General features: G+C 32.5%; 1 protein-coding gene across 1 annotated transcript; it reads left to right on the top strand.

The window, feature by feature from the left end:
- The first annotated feature begins 119 nt into the window (after window positions 1-119).
- On the top strand, window positions 120-14,226 carry LOC105327891 (protein draper-like). The gene is made up of 12 exons (XM_066086714.1): window positions 120-164; window positions 571-610; window positions 1,735-1,917; window positions 9,740-9,967; window positions 10,450-10,704; window positions 11,092-11,229; window positions 11,856-11,993; window positions 12,162-12,299; window positions 12,558-12,695; window positions 13,219-13,362; window positions 13,498-13,609; window positions 13,703-14,226. The coding sequence occupies exons 1-12, from the start codon at window positions 120-122 to the stop codon at window positions 13,872-13,874; spliced, it is 1,731 nt and encodes a 576-aa protein (XP_065942786.1). The 3' UTR covers window positions 13,875-14,226.
- Window positions 14,227-17,953: the final 3,727 nt, after the last annotated feature.

The following is a 17,953-nucleotide window of genomic DNA, read 5'->3' as shown; positions in this document are numbered from 1 at the left end:
TGCTCTAGGCGATTTTAAGAATTATGAAGTTCGGTTATAATTGGAAAGGAAATTTATATATAAAATGACACATATAAAACCTCTACTTTTCAGGAAACTACTTCAACAAAAGCAACAACATGGCCCTGATCATATTGCATTTTTTGACGGTCACTGTTACAGTGGTAAGTGAATTCGTTTGTATCTCCTGGTTTCATAAGAATAGGGTTTGATGGTCGCGGGCAATTTAGAACTATATATCAGGCTCCTTTTGAAGAAGATTTTTATATGAAAATATAGGAAAATACCAAAATTGAAAAGACTTAATATATTGATTATTTCATTTATTACAGTCACGTGAATGATAGTTTATAGGGTAAGGAATCAATTTTAAGATAAATCGGTTCGTATTTTATTGACCATCCTGCCACCTTAAAAAATCGTAATTTTTTGTTTTGTCCTAAAATGTGCAACAAGATTAAAAAAAGGAGAAAGAAACAAATCTATTAGATATTGTACATATTGCAACAGTTCAATTAATGATTGCTTGCACATATATTAAATCATGTTTTGTTTTTTTTTACATTGTAGGTTATTGCTTCACATCTATATCGCCCTATCCCCGTGAGAGGTTACTTTTCTTTTGTTATCTCGAATTAAGCTACTAGCAATGTGTTTGTTTTGATTTATTGTATTATATATACCTTTGAATAAATTTTATTATATAAACAGATACTGTACTTCGGAAAATAATTCAGTCAGTGTTTATGTTTTATGTTTACACTTGTCAAAGGTGCATGTTTTAAAAATTCAAATATATGATTGGCCGTTGATTGAAAAGTTTAGAACCACTTTTTTCGCTGGTGTATCTCAGCTGTTAGGTGAGACATTTACCCTGAAAACTTTTATATCTATGGTAAAACATTTTTCCCATAGGATATTTTTTTTTAAATTCCTAGCGAACTAAAAATAAATCACATAGGAAATTGAGTTTCTGCAGGAATTCATAGGACTTTTAAAAACCTATGTGACTTAATATCTAATAGGGAATCTTAATTTCTTGTAATAAAAATGCCATTGAATCAAAATCCTCTCGGAGATACTTTTATCCTACAAGAAATTTAATTAACATATAATATTTTGAAAATCATATACAGGACTTGCAAAACGTCACGTAGGATTATTATTATTATCATTATTATTATTCATGATTAATATTATTATTACCATTAAAATCCTATTGAATATGACTTGATTCTTCAAGGTAAATGTATAATCTGATGACACATTAAAACTAAAATAGTTTATATGTACTTTCTAGGCAATGGTCTTTCATGCACCTGCATACGGAATCGCATTTTAAGAGAGGGTGCAAAAATGCCACATTGGCAATGACATAATCATCCGGCACTTTGTGCGATGCATTAAATGTTAAAAAAATATGTATTATTACGTAATACGTGTATTTTTTGCACGCATGCCTAATGATAGTTAAAAAAAAGATATTATTAAATAGGATTTTACCTGGCGTTAATCATTTATTGTATGTATAGACCACACTTAATTATTATTAATATGTACTTTTTATGCCTCGATCAATCAAACGATTTTTTTTGGGGGGTGGGGGGGGGGCTGGTTTTTTTCTCATTTTGCCCTTACATAATGCTGAATAATTAGATGATTACCATCACAAACAAGCTTCGTAGAGACGATTATACTATATGCAATTATTACGTATGGAATGATTTACTTCAGAACTAAAAAACGAAGCCTGTGGACTTCCGCCAGTCACCAGAGATTGTAAGGCTAATGTAAAACGTTACTACTTCGACCCTATGCTAAACGAATGCAAGGAATTTGACGATGGGGAATGCTCCAACAATGACAATAACTTTCAGAACAAGGATCTTTGTGAATATATCTGCCAGTTCGATAGACGTACGTAACCATATTGCCATAACCATTATTATTGTCATCATTAGTATCATCACTACTATCATAATTATTATCATCAGCATAATTCTTATCAATTTGCTTAAACTATTTTACATGCACAAAAGTTTACAGCTTTTATGACCCCCCCCCCCCCAAAAAAAAAATAATAATAATTGTCCGTTATATATCATTCAGGGAAAAAAATCATCTTTTAAATTTCAGGTATTTATTGGTGTTTAATGGTTTAAGTCGTTGAAATGATAATGAAAAACCTTTTAGTAAAATTCAAATAGTATATGTCAGTTAATACATGTAGTATTTGAATTAAAATTTAGTTATATTTTTATTCGAAACATCAACGCGTCCGTATGCATTACAATTTTTTTATGGTGATTGTAACATGAAATATAGTTACCCTTGGATTCTTGTTTTACTTTTAAAAAAATCCTTTCTATGATGATTCATGCGGAATTTGGATGTAGCAACAATGCGTCAGCAGGTTATGAATTCTTATTTTGCAATGATCGTTACGTTCTTAACACGCATGGATCATCAAAGAAAACATCTCATTGTTTATATTTATATCTTTCTGTTAACAAAATGATACATTGATTTAAAAGAATGAAATAAAATTTACTAATTCACCTTTAATGTACACCAACGTTTGCTAAAAAAAACATCTACATCGTCTTCTATGAGAATTTGAGTCTGACATCATCATGATTATTACGTGTAGTCCGTTATGTTTCTTAGGTCGCTGTAGGTTTCTACCAATTTATAAACGGGGCGTGTATATTTCAGTCTAACTGTTTCTATAAAGCTGTAATTAACCATAAGTTTCCGTAAGAAAAAGAAATAGAGGGAATCATACTCGGTAGATGTAAATATTTTAGTATAAACATGTTTTGCTCGTTGTCTCTAGCTTGTACAATGATAGGATGTCTTGAAAGGGCATGTACAGCACAGACCTGTCCAAATCATCCTGACGCCAAGTGTTTGTAAGTATATCTCGCTAATTACAATAGTTCAGTTTTATACATTTCTTCTTCTTCTGTATTTGATGACAAATCATAATTGCAAGAAAAGGATGCATTCTTGACCAACAATTTTATCTTTATAAAAATGTAAGATATTGAATGGCTTTGAATGTTTCATTTCGTGGATATCTTCTGAGTCAAAATCAACCAAAAAAAACGATGGATTAGATGTTGGTTATTTTATAGTTTAATCATAAGATTTATCATTTCAATGCCTTTGTTTTAATAACTATCAATATTTTAATATTGATTGGGCATGGGACCATGACTTAATACAGTAGTAATTAGCCGAAGATGAAGTGGAGCTCAACTATGTGTAAGCGTCAAAAATGAAAGGGGAAAGCTAACAAATATTTATATCAAATACTTTTCAAACATCTAGTCCTGATTACTACAAGTTTTTTTAAAAAAGATGTGTGGATTTTGCAGCGGTATATTTGATTTGAAAAAAAAGAACACACAGTATTAAATAAATCATCGAATACTCGACTCTCGCTAGACTAGAGGCTACAAAGCCCACCGAGTAAATTTGACATCCCTAATTATTGACTGATGATATTTCCTTTGCTTTTAAAGCAAGTTTGATCAATTGATCAATTGATCAAGTTTGAGATAATGGACCTCTTGTAACTTTGTTTCGTTTATATTTTTCTCTAGTGTTGTGTGTGAATGTGAATCTTTCTGGATTCTGGACGGTAAAGACGTGTCCAGCAAGTGTATGAGTAATGACGGCTATAGGGTTATCGAAAGCTAAAGATCAATAAAAGAGCATTAATTCTTTATGTCTTGTTTTATATATATATATAAAGCTGTCTCGTTTGAACTGTTGTGATAGGTTTTCTTTAAGTCTTTCGTTTTATGACTCCTGTTATCCAATAAAAAAAAAACCTGTCTAGTGCATCGTCTGCATCGTCCACGTTGTTCCAACATGCTCCACCATGCTCCACCAAGATGCACACAGATCAACTACGTCTCAATATATCATATACCGTCCCATAAAGTTATCAATAAAATAAGACTAGACATTGGTCACCAACAATTAACACACAGCTTTTTAATAAATCATTATAAAAATAACTTTTATGCAAACCCGGTAATGGATATTGCTTTAAAAACAAGTAGATTACCGACATAAAAGTACACATAGTAACATATTCTTGTACATGTAGGTTAATATTATTCAACACTATCAAGACAATTTATAAATAAATAGCAATACAATGTATCAGCCGACAAAATATCATAAAGATAAATTTACTGAATTGTGGTAATACAAATACACGAAATTATGTAGGAAATCAGATCTTGCAACGCCAGCGCTATCGAGTCCACAAAGGCTACATGTTCCCGAGTTCACACAGCAATGGAGACACATTCAAATTCACACAGCAGGGGAGACACGCCAAAGTTCACATAGCGAGGGAGACACATCGAAGTTTACAGAGCAAGGGCTAAAAATTCTCGAAATACTGCTCGGCGTCCAGAGCTCTTCTTACATAAAAATCAGCCTACACCTCGTATATATACAGCCACCAATTTAACCAAACAAGTTTTACCACTCAAGATACTAATATATTGACATCCAACAACACCTCTAATAAACATCTACGTAAACCTACCAAAAAAGTTCGATGAGTATCCCAATTTAAATTTAGTAACATCGAGAGCGTAAGAACCAAGTGATCAATGAAGTGTAAATAAATGAACGATAATTCCGATCTTTAAATGACAACTCTTACGTTAGATATAGTAGCAAAATATAATAGAAAATTTATTGGCACAATGTCTATTGTGACAAAAGCACATGATAAAATCAAAAACACTAGTCATCTTTAAAGTGTCGGATCTAATGTATAGATACTAAGCCAGTAAACTCGATATTTTATAAAGCACTAAAATTGCTAACGGTACGAACACTTGGTCTATTTTTCGGGACATCCAGTTCCTTCAACAGGACATAATAAATAAATTACATACTAGTAGATAAGAACAAATAAAATAAAATCAAGCATTACAATTTACATTAATAAAGAAACTATATACAAAACAACAACTACATTTTATACAGTTTAGAACACAGTCTTAGAACTCTAAAGTAATCAATTGACTGGCAACTTTCACGCCTGATTGAGTTAATTAGCTGATTGAAATTGACGTCTGAGTTAATAAAGAAAAATTAAAAACCCCCGTTCTTAACTCATACGGCGCTTATGATTGAGATCCGAATTATTTAAACAAGTCTGTAATGGGTAAGAGTGTGATTAAAAAGAAAAAAAAAGAGAGAAAAAAAAATTAAATTTAAGACTTTATACATATAATTTTTAAGAAATTAAAGATTGTAAAGGAAACTACTAACTGAAAGAGGCACAGTTGATAGATTTGATAAAATTACTATATGGGTACATGCGTTAAGTGATGTTAGGCTATGAGACGTTCATTTTAATGAAGTCAATTTGCTTGTTTTTGCCATACAGTCTAAATGAATTGAGTCTGTGCGTCCAGAACTTTGCCTTGCTTTTCCTCTTCGCGTCTGTCTAATGAGGGTTATGGTCCATAACCCCCATGTCTTCTCACTCGTATAAGAATGCTCCCTGACCGGCTCTTTGATTTTTTGGTCTTTATGTTTGGGCGGTGGTTGTTGATCCTCCTGCTGAGGTTACCTGTTTCACCAACGTATTCCTTTGAGCAAACTTTGCAACTGATGAGATTGATGTAGTTGTCTGTGTGGCAATACGTGTTGCCATATATCTTGTAGATGCAACCCGTGATGGGGCTTTTAAAACTGTCCGTGCTGATGCTGGGCTTGCACAGAAGGCAACTGACATCAGAACATGTTTTAAAACCTCCATTTGGCAACGAGTCGTCCAATTTTGCCCTCACTACCATGTCCTATAAGTTCCTCGGGCGTATAAACGCATCTATTAATGGATGCATGAAAAGGTCGGCCATTTTTTTGCTAGTGTAAAGAATGGGCAGATTATCTCTAAGGATGCTTTTAAGGTTCTTAAGAGCGGGGTAATAGGTAGTGACAAGTGGAACCTTCCTTTGGTCTGTTTTTTCTTTGTATTGCAGAAGGGTTTTTCTGTCCTTTCTGACAATATTATCAATTGCAGATTTGACTGTATAGGTTTTATAACCTCGATTACACAGATGGGATTTTAACATCCTGCTCTAATCTTCAAATATTTCAACAGAAGAACAGATCCGTCTGATTCGGGTCGTTAATCCTCTAGGAATTCTTCTTAAGTATGGGGAGGGTGGCAACTCGATAGCTTGAGATAGTGGTGAGAATCAGTGGGTTTCGTATGGAGACTGAATGTTATTTCTCCATCTTTCAGAGTTTAAGTTGTATTCTAAAATCCTTTTTTGGGTATATATATGTCATCTGTGATTGATCGAATTGTTGAAGGAGTTGGCAAATGTAGTGGAGTCATTTGGGCAGTCTGGGTTTTCGACCCAATTCATTTCAATATCGTCTATAAACTGCAAACAGCTCAAAAGTTTCCAAGGAGCAGGTTTCGCTCAATCTTTCCATAAATATATTGGCGAAAGATGGGGCCATTTTGGTGCCCATGGCTGTTTCACTTTCACTTTCACATGTGTATGTAATTCTCGCAACTCAACATGAACTTGTTTAGTTTGAGAGCATCTTCAGGGAGCTTGAGTCGAGATTAGGTTGACGTATATGCCAAAAAAGGAAAATACCCATATTTAAAAGGTAAAAATCATAGATTATTTCCTTCACCAAATGCACTTTTACAGCTTAAAATCATATTTTGAAATGTTAGGCAGATCTGATTATTAGTTTGCTGACCATCCAGCCTCCTTTAAATAAATGTTTATGCTAGTTGTAAAGCATGCTGAAATGAGGACATTGTTTTCTTTTTATTTATCAAACTAAACTTTAAATGCGAAGACAATATGATCAGTCAATAATTAGGGATGTCAATTTTACTCGGTTCGCTTAGTATTAATCAGAGCCTTTAGTCGAGAGAGTTGAGTACTCGATGATTTATTTGATACTGTGTGTTCTGCATCTATCTAATCAATTGCAACGTTTGCTCAAAGCATGATGATGATGACACTATATTATTTCAGTTGTAAACAAAGGGGCGAGAGTGAATGTTTTTTTCCTTTGAATTATAGTGTACTTCCTTTAAGCGTTTTGACACCAAACTTTGAAATGTATGTTGACAAGACAAGATATTTTATATATTATTAAAAAAAATTAGAGAACGAGTGTTTTTTTTCTGAACGTTTAGGAATTCATTGCCCAGTAATGTGCAGTAAGAACTGTGGCGACACTGGAATATGTAACCATATAACAGGAGAGTGTGAAAAAGGTTGGAGAGGCCTGATTTGTGAGGAAAGTAAGCCTTTATACAATTAAAATGAAATAGATCTATTTCATATTTTCGAGATAATTGCATATGGTAACGTAGTGGTATGTTTACTAAAGCAGAAGGATATATTATAAAGAGTATCTCCGGTTTTAAATTGATATCATCATTAAACGTGCATGTTCTAAATTTCCTTATTTTTTTATTTAAAATAATAATTTCTATAGTTGTTAATTTTCCGAATGTCAGAATGGTGCATTTGGATTGAATTCTTCAGAGAAGTGTGGATACTGTCAACAAACCTTGTCATCATGTATATGGAATGTATCTAACTGGTGGCAAAATTTAATTTCAGGGCTTTCAATGCAAGCATGGTAAATTATTTCATCGAGTGCTAAAAATACTCTTTGCAATAGTATTTTCAGAATTCATCCTAAGACTTTTAGTATCATTATTGTATAATCAATGTTGGAAGTCTTTGAAACAAAATCAGTGTCTTGTATTTGAATCTAACTCAAATTTGCTATACATTTGTTTTATAAACAGATAACATTTTACGAAAAAAGAATTAGTTTGATGATTTCAAGGCATAAATGAACTGATACACTATAAAAAAAAAAAAACCTTTATGAAATTGTATTGATTAATTCTTAAAGGCATCATATATGTTAACGTGTAATTTAGAAATATGGTGCAGTTCTTCTTGTTAGGTGCATAATAACTTGATAAATTGCTTTTATAAAAACATTTGTTAAGCGTATGGGGTATAATTTCCGAATCATTTACATTTGTTATTCTATGTTCAGCATCCTCTGCGAACTAGTCAAACCCGCCGTGTGGTTTTTGTCGTAATTGGGGAAATACCGGAAACTCCATGGACAATTAAGTGATTAATTATGGTCTAACATTTACTATGAAAAAAGTCAGTCAGCATGCGACCCAGTGGAAGATTGTATTTGCTGACAAGGTCGTTGTATCGACCATAGACTTTAAGAACAGATGACTTTAAACGAGACTGTTGATAGTCCTGTTTTATCAACTTGTTATTCATGAGCTTGCCTCGCCTTAGAAACTTTACATACAAAAGGCATGCCCTTGTGTATCGAATTAACTGAGATTAATCAATATACCTCATACAGGTAAAGCGTATCCAGTATTTTTGACCCATGTTACTTGTTATTGTCTTTAAATTGTATTTCAATGTGAAGACAGAAAATGTAGATATTAAAAATAAACAGGGAAGAAAATCTCTACTTACAGGAAGTTTTTACTATTATCTAGTTAAAAATGTTTGTTACATAACCTCCTATCACTTCCTATCATCTTGCTATCTGCTATTTGTAAGTCATTTCATGCATTGCTTAATGCCACTCTTAATTGTTTAAAGATCTGATCAAACCGCCTTAAACACAATTTTAAAGTAAACATGTGCGAACTTATTGACAACGAAGTAATTTTATATTTAACTTCCCTTTTGATAACAGTCAAAAATGGGTTTCATTTGGGCGTTCTTATTTCTTTTCCAATTCTGTTGCTTGGGAAGAGCTTATGGTAAGTACATGTAATTAACAGTTAACTAATGATATCCCGTGCTGGTTTAACTTGTTCAAGTTTCCTATAGGTCTTTGATCAAATTGTATGATATTGGAAAATGATTTAGTGAAAACACGTCAATCCAAAAAATAAAAATAAGATTGTTAGTGGTCCGCATTGTCCAGTTTATTCGATAATATACGTCCACAGACAATCGAAAAATTATACATGTATATTCATGAATCATTTTGAGCTAGTAATTTACATTATTGTCGTTAAATAAACCGTTTAAACCCTTATTGTTTGTGAAACGATACGAGTTTTCTACTGGTATTAAAGAAATGTTGGCCTTCACGACAAAGAGGCATCCGTAGATTACAATTATTCCTTATCTAAAACAAAATTTAGTAGCCGGATTATAAATATATGTGTTACATTGGTGTAATTGTATCATTATCAAAAAGAGGTCTACCTCTGTGCATTGACGCAATTGAGAGCTCACTGCAAGTAAAAAAATTAAGCTTACTCCATGATCTAATTATCCTTTAATTTAAGAATAAGGCTACTTTAAAAAATGTAAGACATTCACTTCTGTTGCATAATGCAGAAATTGAAACTGTAAAGGAGTTAACTAATTCGGGTTATACATCCTGTTTTCAGCATACTGTAAACGTTTTGAATTTGTATTCTATTAAGCGTCTTTATTTATTGTGCACATTACAAATTGTTTTTTGTGGAAATAGTCATTTTTAAATAAATATTATATAATCATATTGTTAAAAAAATTATTCTCAGCTAATAAATATCTGAAATATTAAAAATTCAAAACATTTGTTCGAATTTGAAAAAAAATAAATCCTAGCATGTCTACATATCCCCCTCTTTCTTTCTGTATTTTAATACTTCTTTCAATAGAAAACATTGCGTTGAACAAGCCAGCGTGGCAACTGCATCCCTTCCCTAATTCTGCATGGGGAGCGGATCGAGCTGTTGACGGACGTAAATCAGACTTGTCTGCTAATGGAGGACAGTGTACGATATCTGCATTGGACCAACCACAGGCTGAGTGGAGGGTGGATTTGGGTGGAATTCGTAGTGTACATCACATTTCTATACAATATAGAACGGACGGATACCACTGGGGTTAGTGCGTCTTTGATTCTTCTTTTTTTTCGAACTATTTTATTGCTTATGTTGCCAACTATTGTAACATCATTTTTTAAAATTTCTTGAAATTGATTCTCAAATCAGATAAAAGTAACTTGATTATGACAAATACGAGTAGTGTAATGCATAAGCAATATATAAATGAAAAAGGTAATAAAATGGGTGGTAGTTATATATAGTTAGTTTTTCTTTTTAATTAGCAAAAGGAAATATTTTTAACAAATATAACAATTCAAATTAAAAAAAATCTCGTCTGTAACATACTTTAACGTACTCTAGCGGAGTTTATCTTTAATGTAAGTTTTCGACTCATACCGGAATCTTTTTTTTCCGTACATACGATAAGATATAACTGTATTTTATTTGGTAAAATGGCATAACTTTCAATAAATGCTGAAACAAATGTTATTGCCATTCTTGTCGTACATTTAAATGTATAACACATGATGCATTTATAGACAAAATCAACAACTTCACTGGTAGATTCCTTGGATTCTCGGTTTACATATCTAATACAACGACCAAGGAAGACGGTTTTCTCTGTTTCAAAGACACCACCTACACAAGAGATACGATACCGAATCATATCAATATAACCTGCACATCGCACGGCAGATACGTCATCTATTACAACAACAGAACCACTCCTCCCTACCCTGCTGGTTATTCAACCGACGGTGCATACAACGAACTCTGTGAAGTTGAAGTTTGGGGTATTTTAATATATTTGCATAATCAAAAGAATCATCAAAAATGTGCCATTTATATATCTGCATATATGTTGTTAAATTTCCTTATTTGTGTATATGCAATAGAGGCGTGCTTGAAAACGAGAACCAACAACACATAACTGATAGTTTTAATTTTCTAATTTCACTATGTTCGTGGCTGATTCATCATTTGAAAATAACATAAAATGACTCTAACCTGGGATCGTGTCGTTTACATTTAGTAACACTTGTTTTTTTATCTTTATTGTAATTTTCTATTTATAAAGAAAATTAAGATAAAGATGATGAGTTTTATTTTATATAGTATTTGAATATTTCTGTTCTGTTAAGCGATGCTGATTGATAAATTTATATTCTTGATATGTCTAGGTTGCTCAAAACCAGGTTATTATGGAATGCACTGTTCGTATCCATGTCCTAAGAATTGTCAGGAAAGTCGCTGTAACATTGTGGATGGAACATGTCTTGGATGTGTTGATGGATATACCGGACCAACGTGTAAAGAAGGTAAAATCATTAGATTCAAAATCATACATGTACAATACGAGGCCAAACCAGAAAGTTGCAAATAGGACTGTTCTTCGCCATATTCCCAGAACCGTCACGGATATTGGTGTAATATTGTTCGTGAAACATGTCTAGTTTGTGTTGATAGCAAGGTTCATCCTATGATGTTGAGATTTAAGATTTAATAATACAATAAGGGATGCGTCATCTTGTTTTCTTCTACAAGTATGAGAAGCACTTTGAAAAATCTACAAAATTTACGCCAGGACTAAATTGGTCATAGATGAAATAATCATAGGTCGATAAGACGGTATAAAAGAAATTAATACAGTGTACAGGTTATCATGAAAAAAGTACCGTAAATCAGATAATTATTTGTGTTTTACTTAATGCTAACTGGACACACTATAGGTCCACCTATTGCATGAACATGTCTATAGGTCGAAATTTATTGTACAAACAGTACATGGAAATTGTGCAATTTCGTTTAATAAATCAACACCAATGTTGGAACAGTGTTGATGATATAGCTAAAGATATAGTCTTACATTTTTGCTGCCTCAGTGTGTGATACTTGCAGAGTTAACATAAATCTAAGGTGACTTGCCATAGGTTTTAAATTGCAGAATGCATGAACAACACATACGGATTAGAGTGTAGAACAACATGTGGACACTGTAGAGATAGACGGCAGTGTCAACACGTGAGCGGAAGTTGTCCTAACGGATGTGATAGGGGAGTGCATGGCCTCAAATGTGATACAGGTTTAGATTTTACTGTATATGACTTTAAGCAAAACTTAAAACTAAACCACATAATATTAGGAAAAAAATAATTTCGTGGACAATAGACAATGTTATATGTAACATTAGAAAAACAGATATTTGTTAATTGAAATGATAGCTTTTACTTAGTCGTTGTTCTGTTTCAAGCCTGTCCAAGTGGTTACTTTGGATACAACTGCCATTACGAATGCAGCGTTCACTGTAACGTTCCTGGACAATGTGACAAAGAATCAGGGCAATGTGAAGGAGGGTGTCAAAGCGGTTGGAAAATACCGAACTGTGATGGTTGTAACATTAATTATATAACTGTTAAAAAGTTTCCATGGTTTTTTTGTCACATTTGTCCTACAGTAATGGAACATTAATAAAATAATGCTAGTCTAAAAATGATTGTATTATTATTATTTTTTTTTTTTTGGGGGGGGGGGATATTTCAAGTGGTTTTTTTTTTCTTTTTATTTTGATTCTAATTAGCTCATTAATAGTACGATAAATTTTATGTAAAAATTGTTTCCTTTCAAAACTCTACATGCTATTTTGTAGAATGCATCGATTCTAAATATGGATTAGATTGTTCTCAATCGTGTGGACATTGCAATAAGAACAAACAATGTCGTCATATTAGTGGTTTGTGCCCTGATGGATGCGACCCTGGTTATACAGGAAGTCAATGCACTCGGAGTAAGCAATTTTTTTATATCAAAAGAAAAATGCTTTAACTTGTTAATTGAACTATATTTACATTTTCCAGTGTCTTTGCTTGTGATAACACTACGTATTGATTTTGTACTCTGTAACCCTTAGCTCCAAATGACGCCAAACTGAGGCGCCAGCGGGGTTTGCTTATTTATATATAAATATTTAATCGTACAATGGTTTTAAATTATATAAATATAAGTAATAAGGAATCATTCTTTGAATATTAAAAGCTGATAATTTCGGTCGAGGCGTGATCATACTATCATATAGCCCTCACAATACTCAAAGAATGATTCTTTATTCCTTAGATAAATCAAGTCTTTTTGACATTTTTTTATACGAAAGAATTTCATCTGATCCCATACAACCACTCCAATATAAAGTATTTTTTGTTAGTGGTGACAGAATTTAATCGTTCCTTCGTTTAATGAAAATTAAAATTAATTAAACGCACAAAAACAATATTAACAACAGAATATCATTTAGTTATATATGAATTTTGTAGTATGTGGTAACGATACATATGGAGCGAATTGCTCAATGACTTGTGGAAACTGTTCATACTTGTATGGAGAGCAATGCCATCACGTGACTGGTTTTTGCCCACGTGAATGTATTTTTGGATTTCAAGGTGAAAGATGCGATGAAGGTAAATCATTTGCCTAATAACTATATTACGAAATGCATAAAACGATCAATTGTAAAATGCAAACAATTTGACATAACAATTACCCATTGCACTTTTTTATCAATATTGTTATATGTGATAATGATTCAATTGTAGCACGAGATTCAATTCCGACAACCAAATCAAATAATATACAAGAACCTCTTCTTTACACCTTGGCCTCATTGTTTTGCATCAGCATTGTAGTTATCATGGTTTTGGTAGTAAGGTTGGTATAAAAACCTCAAAACAATTTAATTTTTATATTAGGTATGGTTGCTTTTTAGTGTTTAAAAAAACATCTCAAATCATTCCTTTACAGAAACAGAAGGATTCATATGGATAAACAACAGCGTAAAGAAGACTGCATAGAAAACATATACGAGAACACATTCAAAAGTCCAAAAGATGCGCACAACAAGGCAATGGAAAATAATGAATATCACGAATTGGGAGAATTCTATCAACGTTCACTTTACGATAAACTTGATTGAAATGTTGCAAATAATACTTTAATATAGTTTATAAGATTCTTTATCGATTGACATATCGTATGAAAATATCTTTACAGAACAACGATTTTCAAATATTCTAATATCCGTGGGGGTTTGATTAGGGGGAGGGGATTAAATTGTGTATGTGTGTGTGACCATCTTGTCATAATGTCAACCAAAGTTGCGGACTTAACGTTCATGTGGCTGTTTTAAACATTCTGATCAAAGGAACACACAATTAATGCCTGTTATCTCATTAAACTCTATCTTCAAATAAAAGATTTTTGTTTAAAATAAATCAAATGTGAGTACATTGTGTTGATTTTCACTTAGAAAGCAAATATAGTTTACGAGATAAAACTGAGAAAAATTGTTGTTGTCTTGGGGACAATAAATTTACAATTGCCGTTAAATCAAGTAAATATGTATTTTTATTTACACCGAAGAACTTGAATTGTCAGCGATGCAATATTTGTTGATGAAATTTTTTTTCCAGAGTTTTCGGACATTGAATTAAATGCAGTCACTCGAATTACACCAGAAGTGTTCTGAGTTTAAATTGAGAGAAATCGAATGCCGCCAGTAAATAGTGTCAATATCTTATTCACCATGAGCAAATTATATGTTTTACGGTGCGACCGTTGGGGCGAGCTCAGCATGTGATCAAATAATGAATCATGATAAATCAATGAAAATAAAATTAACAACGTAAATAAATTTGATTGCAAAATAAAATAAAACATACCTATTTTTTTCAGTAAATTTACATTATTCATAGTTTATAACATTTGTTATTTATTCATGTATAAATAGAACAATAGTTCAATCTCAGATACAATGTTGTTGAATGATAAAGATTTTAATATACATGTTCATTGCCCTCCATCTCCCCCTTTTAAAGTTACGTACGTAAGTTCATCCCTTTTTTGCAGTAGACATTTTTTCTTAAACTTACATTCAAAAATTCACTTATCAAACCCCCCCCCCCCCCCCACCCTCCCATGTTAATTTTGTTTTTCAATTGACACATAGAAAATCGACTTATCACGGAGTTGCCTCCTCCACTTACAAAAAAATTAATGTCTATTTTTTTTTAAATTTACGCTTTAAAATATGTGTTTATCATATTAGACGAGCATGGTGTCCCCACCCCCCCCCACCCCCCGCATGTAATAAATGGAAGTGAAAATAAAGAAACCATTGAACTGCTAAAGAGCTGAAGAATTAGAATTTTCATGATTTTTAAAGATTTTTTGGATGACGCTGCCATCTACTCATCCACCCACCTTCCCCCCTTTTAAAAGAGGCGATGCTACATGTACGTTCCAGGAATTTACCGTAATTTTAGTGAATAAAATAAATGTGAGTAATCATCCAAATGAGTGCAATTTACAATGTTCCTGTATCTGAGGAAATGTCCTTATTCTTCAGCTGTTCTTTAGCCTAGCCTTTGCAAGATTTTGAGAGGATTTTTGTTCATTTCAGCAGATTTACAATAACTTCAATTAGAGTAATTTCCCCTTATCAGTGCTTATTGTGACGTCAAAGCTGACGTTGGTTAAGTGTCGCCTGACTCTTTAAAACTCCCCTGAGAAATAAAAGTAAGCGAAGTATACTGTTTTGTTTACTTTAAAAAGCATGATGTTCTTAAACTTACGCATTACATACATGCTTCTCAAAAGTTGTACTTTGATTCTCGCGAGAACGTGAATTTGGAAACCATTTGTACTATGAATTGTGGGTCAAAATTTACTGACGCCGAAACAATCTATCGGATCAATGTGTAAACCTTTGTGACGTCACTCGAATATTTTTAAGAGTGTACTGACGTAAACTTTAGGTAGCAATGACTGTATGTCGTATACATTGTTATTGTTTTTATATTGTCTTGCTGATTCTCGTGAGAGTGTGAAGTGATCAAAATTGCCATGATTACAGGGAACTACTAGGACGATTAAAACAATTCATTACTGGTTTGATTTACTGACGCCAAAAAATCCGTTGAATGAATGTGCAAATAGTCCGAATTTTCTATTCACACACGCCTTGTCGGTAGAGCTCGCTTCGCACCGGCGAGCTGCGCTCGCTATCACGGAAACTACTGTGGGATCATTAAAAGGACTAAGTGAGGTTTTATGCATTTTTTGCCCCCAAAATCAAAGTTTTAGAAAGAGTTTTAAAAATAAGGTAAAAGATAGTTAAAATCATATTGGAAATAAAGGTGTAAAAGGTTATCACTACAGTGACGTCATAAAGTAGAAATGACGTCATGAAGATTGCATTACTTTGATAAATTGATGTTTTATAGCAAAATATGGGTGTTTTCCGATGGTTTTTCGACTGGGAAACATCGAGCGCAGGCTTGCTCAAGTACCATTTTTTAGTATAATGTGTATAACTATCTGAAGAAAAAAATATGTTAAAATCGCACTTGAGCAGACCTGCGCTCTATACTTCCGAATGCAAAATATAGAGCAAAAATGAGAATATTTTCATTTGTTTGCAAATTTGCGGGAAATAGGTCATTTTGGTGACGTCATATATAAATAGTGAATGAGCAATGATGACTAAAATCAAGATAAAAGTTATAGGCATCCTCCATACAATGATTTGTGAAGTTTTTATTTTTATACGATACTATTTAAAAATTGGTTGAAATCGGGGGCATATATTTGACCATACTGCACATAGTCATTTGTGGGGGCTAATTTTCATGGATTGCTTCAATTTTGCGGGTTCTTAGGGACGTCATTGCGTGTATTCTCTGATACTTACAAAATGAAATATGGCTTTACATTTCTAATTTGTTTATTCGTGGAGGATTTTAATTCGTGAATAAGAGGTACCCACGAATTCCTAGAAAAATGAACCATCACGAAATCAAATGATTTCACAGTAGTTCATGGTTAGATAGAATACCATGTTCATTCGTAGTAATTTTACTAAATAATATTCACTGTAGGAGGGATACGTGTATACGTTTACGTGTTTGTTATACCGAAAATCACTGAAAATGAATCAATTAATATACGATTCAAATCTTGACTGTTTTTGTTTTAAAATCTTCTAGCAGAGGATTAAAAACAACGGACATGGAAGCTTTTTTTATACAAATTTTGGCAACTATGGACTTAATTTGTGTAAGCGTAAGTGTTACATATAGCATATAGCTGTGTTCAAATTACAAGACAAGTAACATTTTTAAGTTTGTAAATTATTTGTCTACAAGATTGGTGCTATATTGACTCACTCTATCATGATAATGACAGCAATTGCAATAACAACATTTCATCGGATTTCCCAATGTATCAAATGCCAACTCAAAATATATCATTGGCAAATCTTCTTTGCAGGAGAAATGAACTTTAATATGATCTCATAGTCCAACACTCTTTGTTTTTGCAACTGTCGAAGTGTACAAAGAAAATGTTACTTAATTCAAGTGTATGAAATTGATACATGTAACGATGCATGTACTTTGGAAAAATGGAATTTATATTTATTGCAGTTCTGCATGGAACTTGTATGACGTATAATGTAACAAAATTGAAAGTATTTAATTTTCATGAAGAATAAATGTGACTCTATATTTGACAAGAAACAAATTTTCATTATAAAAAAGTTTAACAGTAAAGAACATTCACTTGTACAGTTGAAAAAAAAACAACAACGATCAAAGCTTTGTGTAAAAGTACCACTTTTGTTGAAGTAACAGAACAGTTGGAAATTTGAAAACAGTGCGATTCAAAGCTGCGTAAGAGTTTACTTAGGCATTTTCAGACGAACTTCTATTGCAGAATCAGAAGGGGAAAGGGGAAAACTGATTTACTGCAATTAACAATTCGAATTAAATATCACCGAATTTCTAGGAACCATTTTAAGTCTTGTAAAGGCATCAACCGTTTTTATTTTCAAAATACTTAATTTACATAAAAAATTATAGTTACATTTTGTCATTTATTTAAAAGGGATATATACATTCTATAATACTGAATGAAGTTGACTAAGAATGTAAAAAAATGTTACTTTACACTAAATTCCCAAAATGACATGATTCAGATATAACATGACACGGGATA

This window comes from Magallana gigas, chromosome 1 (assembly GCF_963853765.1).
Source record: "Magallana gigas chromosome 1, xbMagGiga1.1, whole genome shotgun sequence".
In the NCBI taxonomy this organism is placed as follows: domain Eukaryota; kingdom Metazoa; phylum Mollusca; class Bivalvia; order Ostreida; family Ostreidae; genus Magallana; species Magallana gigas.
The sequence above is the reverse complement of the archived record's forward strand: the minus strand, read 5'-3'. Positions and strand labels throughout refer to the sequence as shown.

Excerpts from the sequence above, each read along its gene's own strand:
- LOC105327891 (XM_066086714.1), top strand. The coding sequence starts at position 120 with ATGGCCCTGATCATATTGCATTTTTTGACGGTCACTGTTACAGTG. Across the intron at positions 12,300-12,557 it reads GAAAATACCGAACTGTGATG|AATGCATCGATTCTAAATAT; the intron begins GTTGTAACATTA and ends GCTATTTTGTAG. Across the intron at positions 13,363-13,497 it reads AGGTGAAAGATGCGATGAAG|CACGAGATTCAATTCCGACA; the intron begins GTAAATCATTTG and ends ATTCAATTGTAG.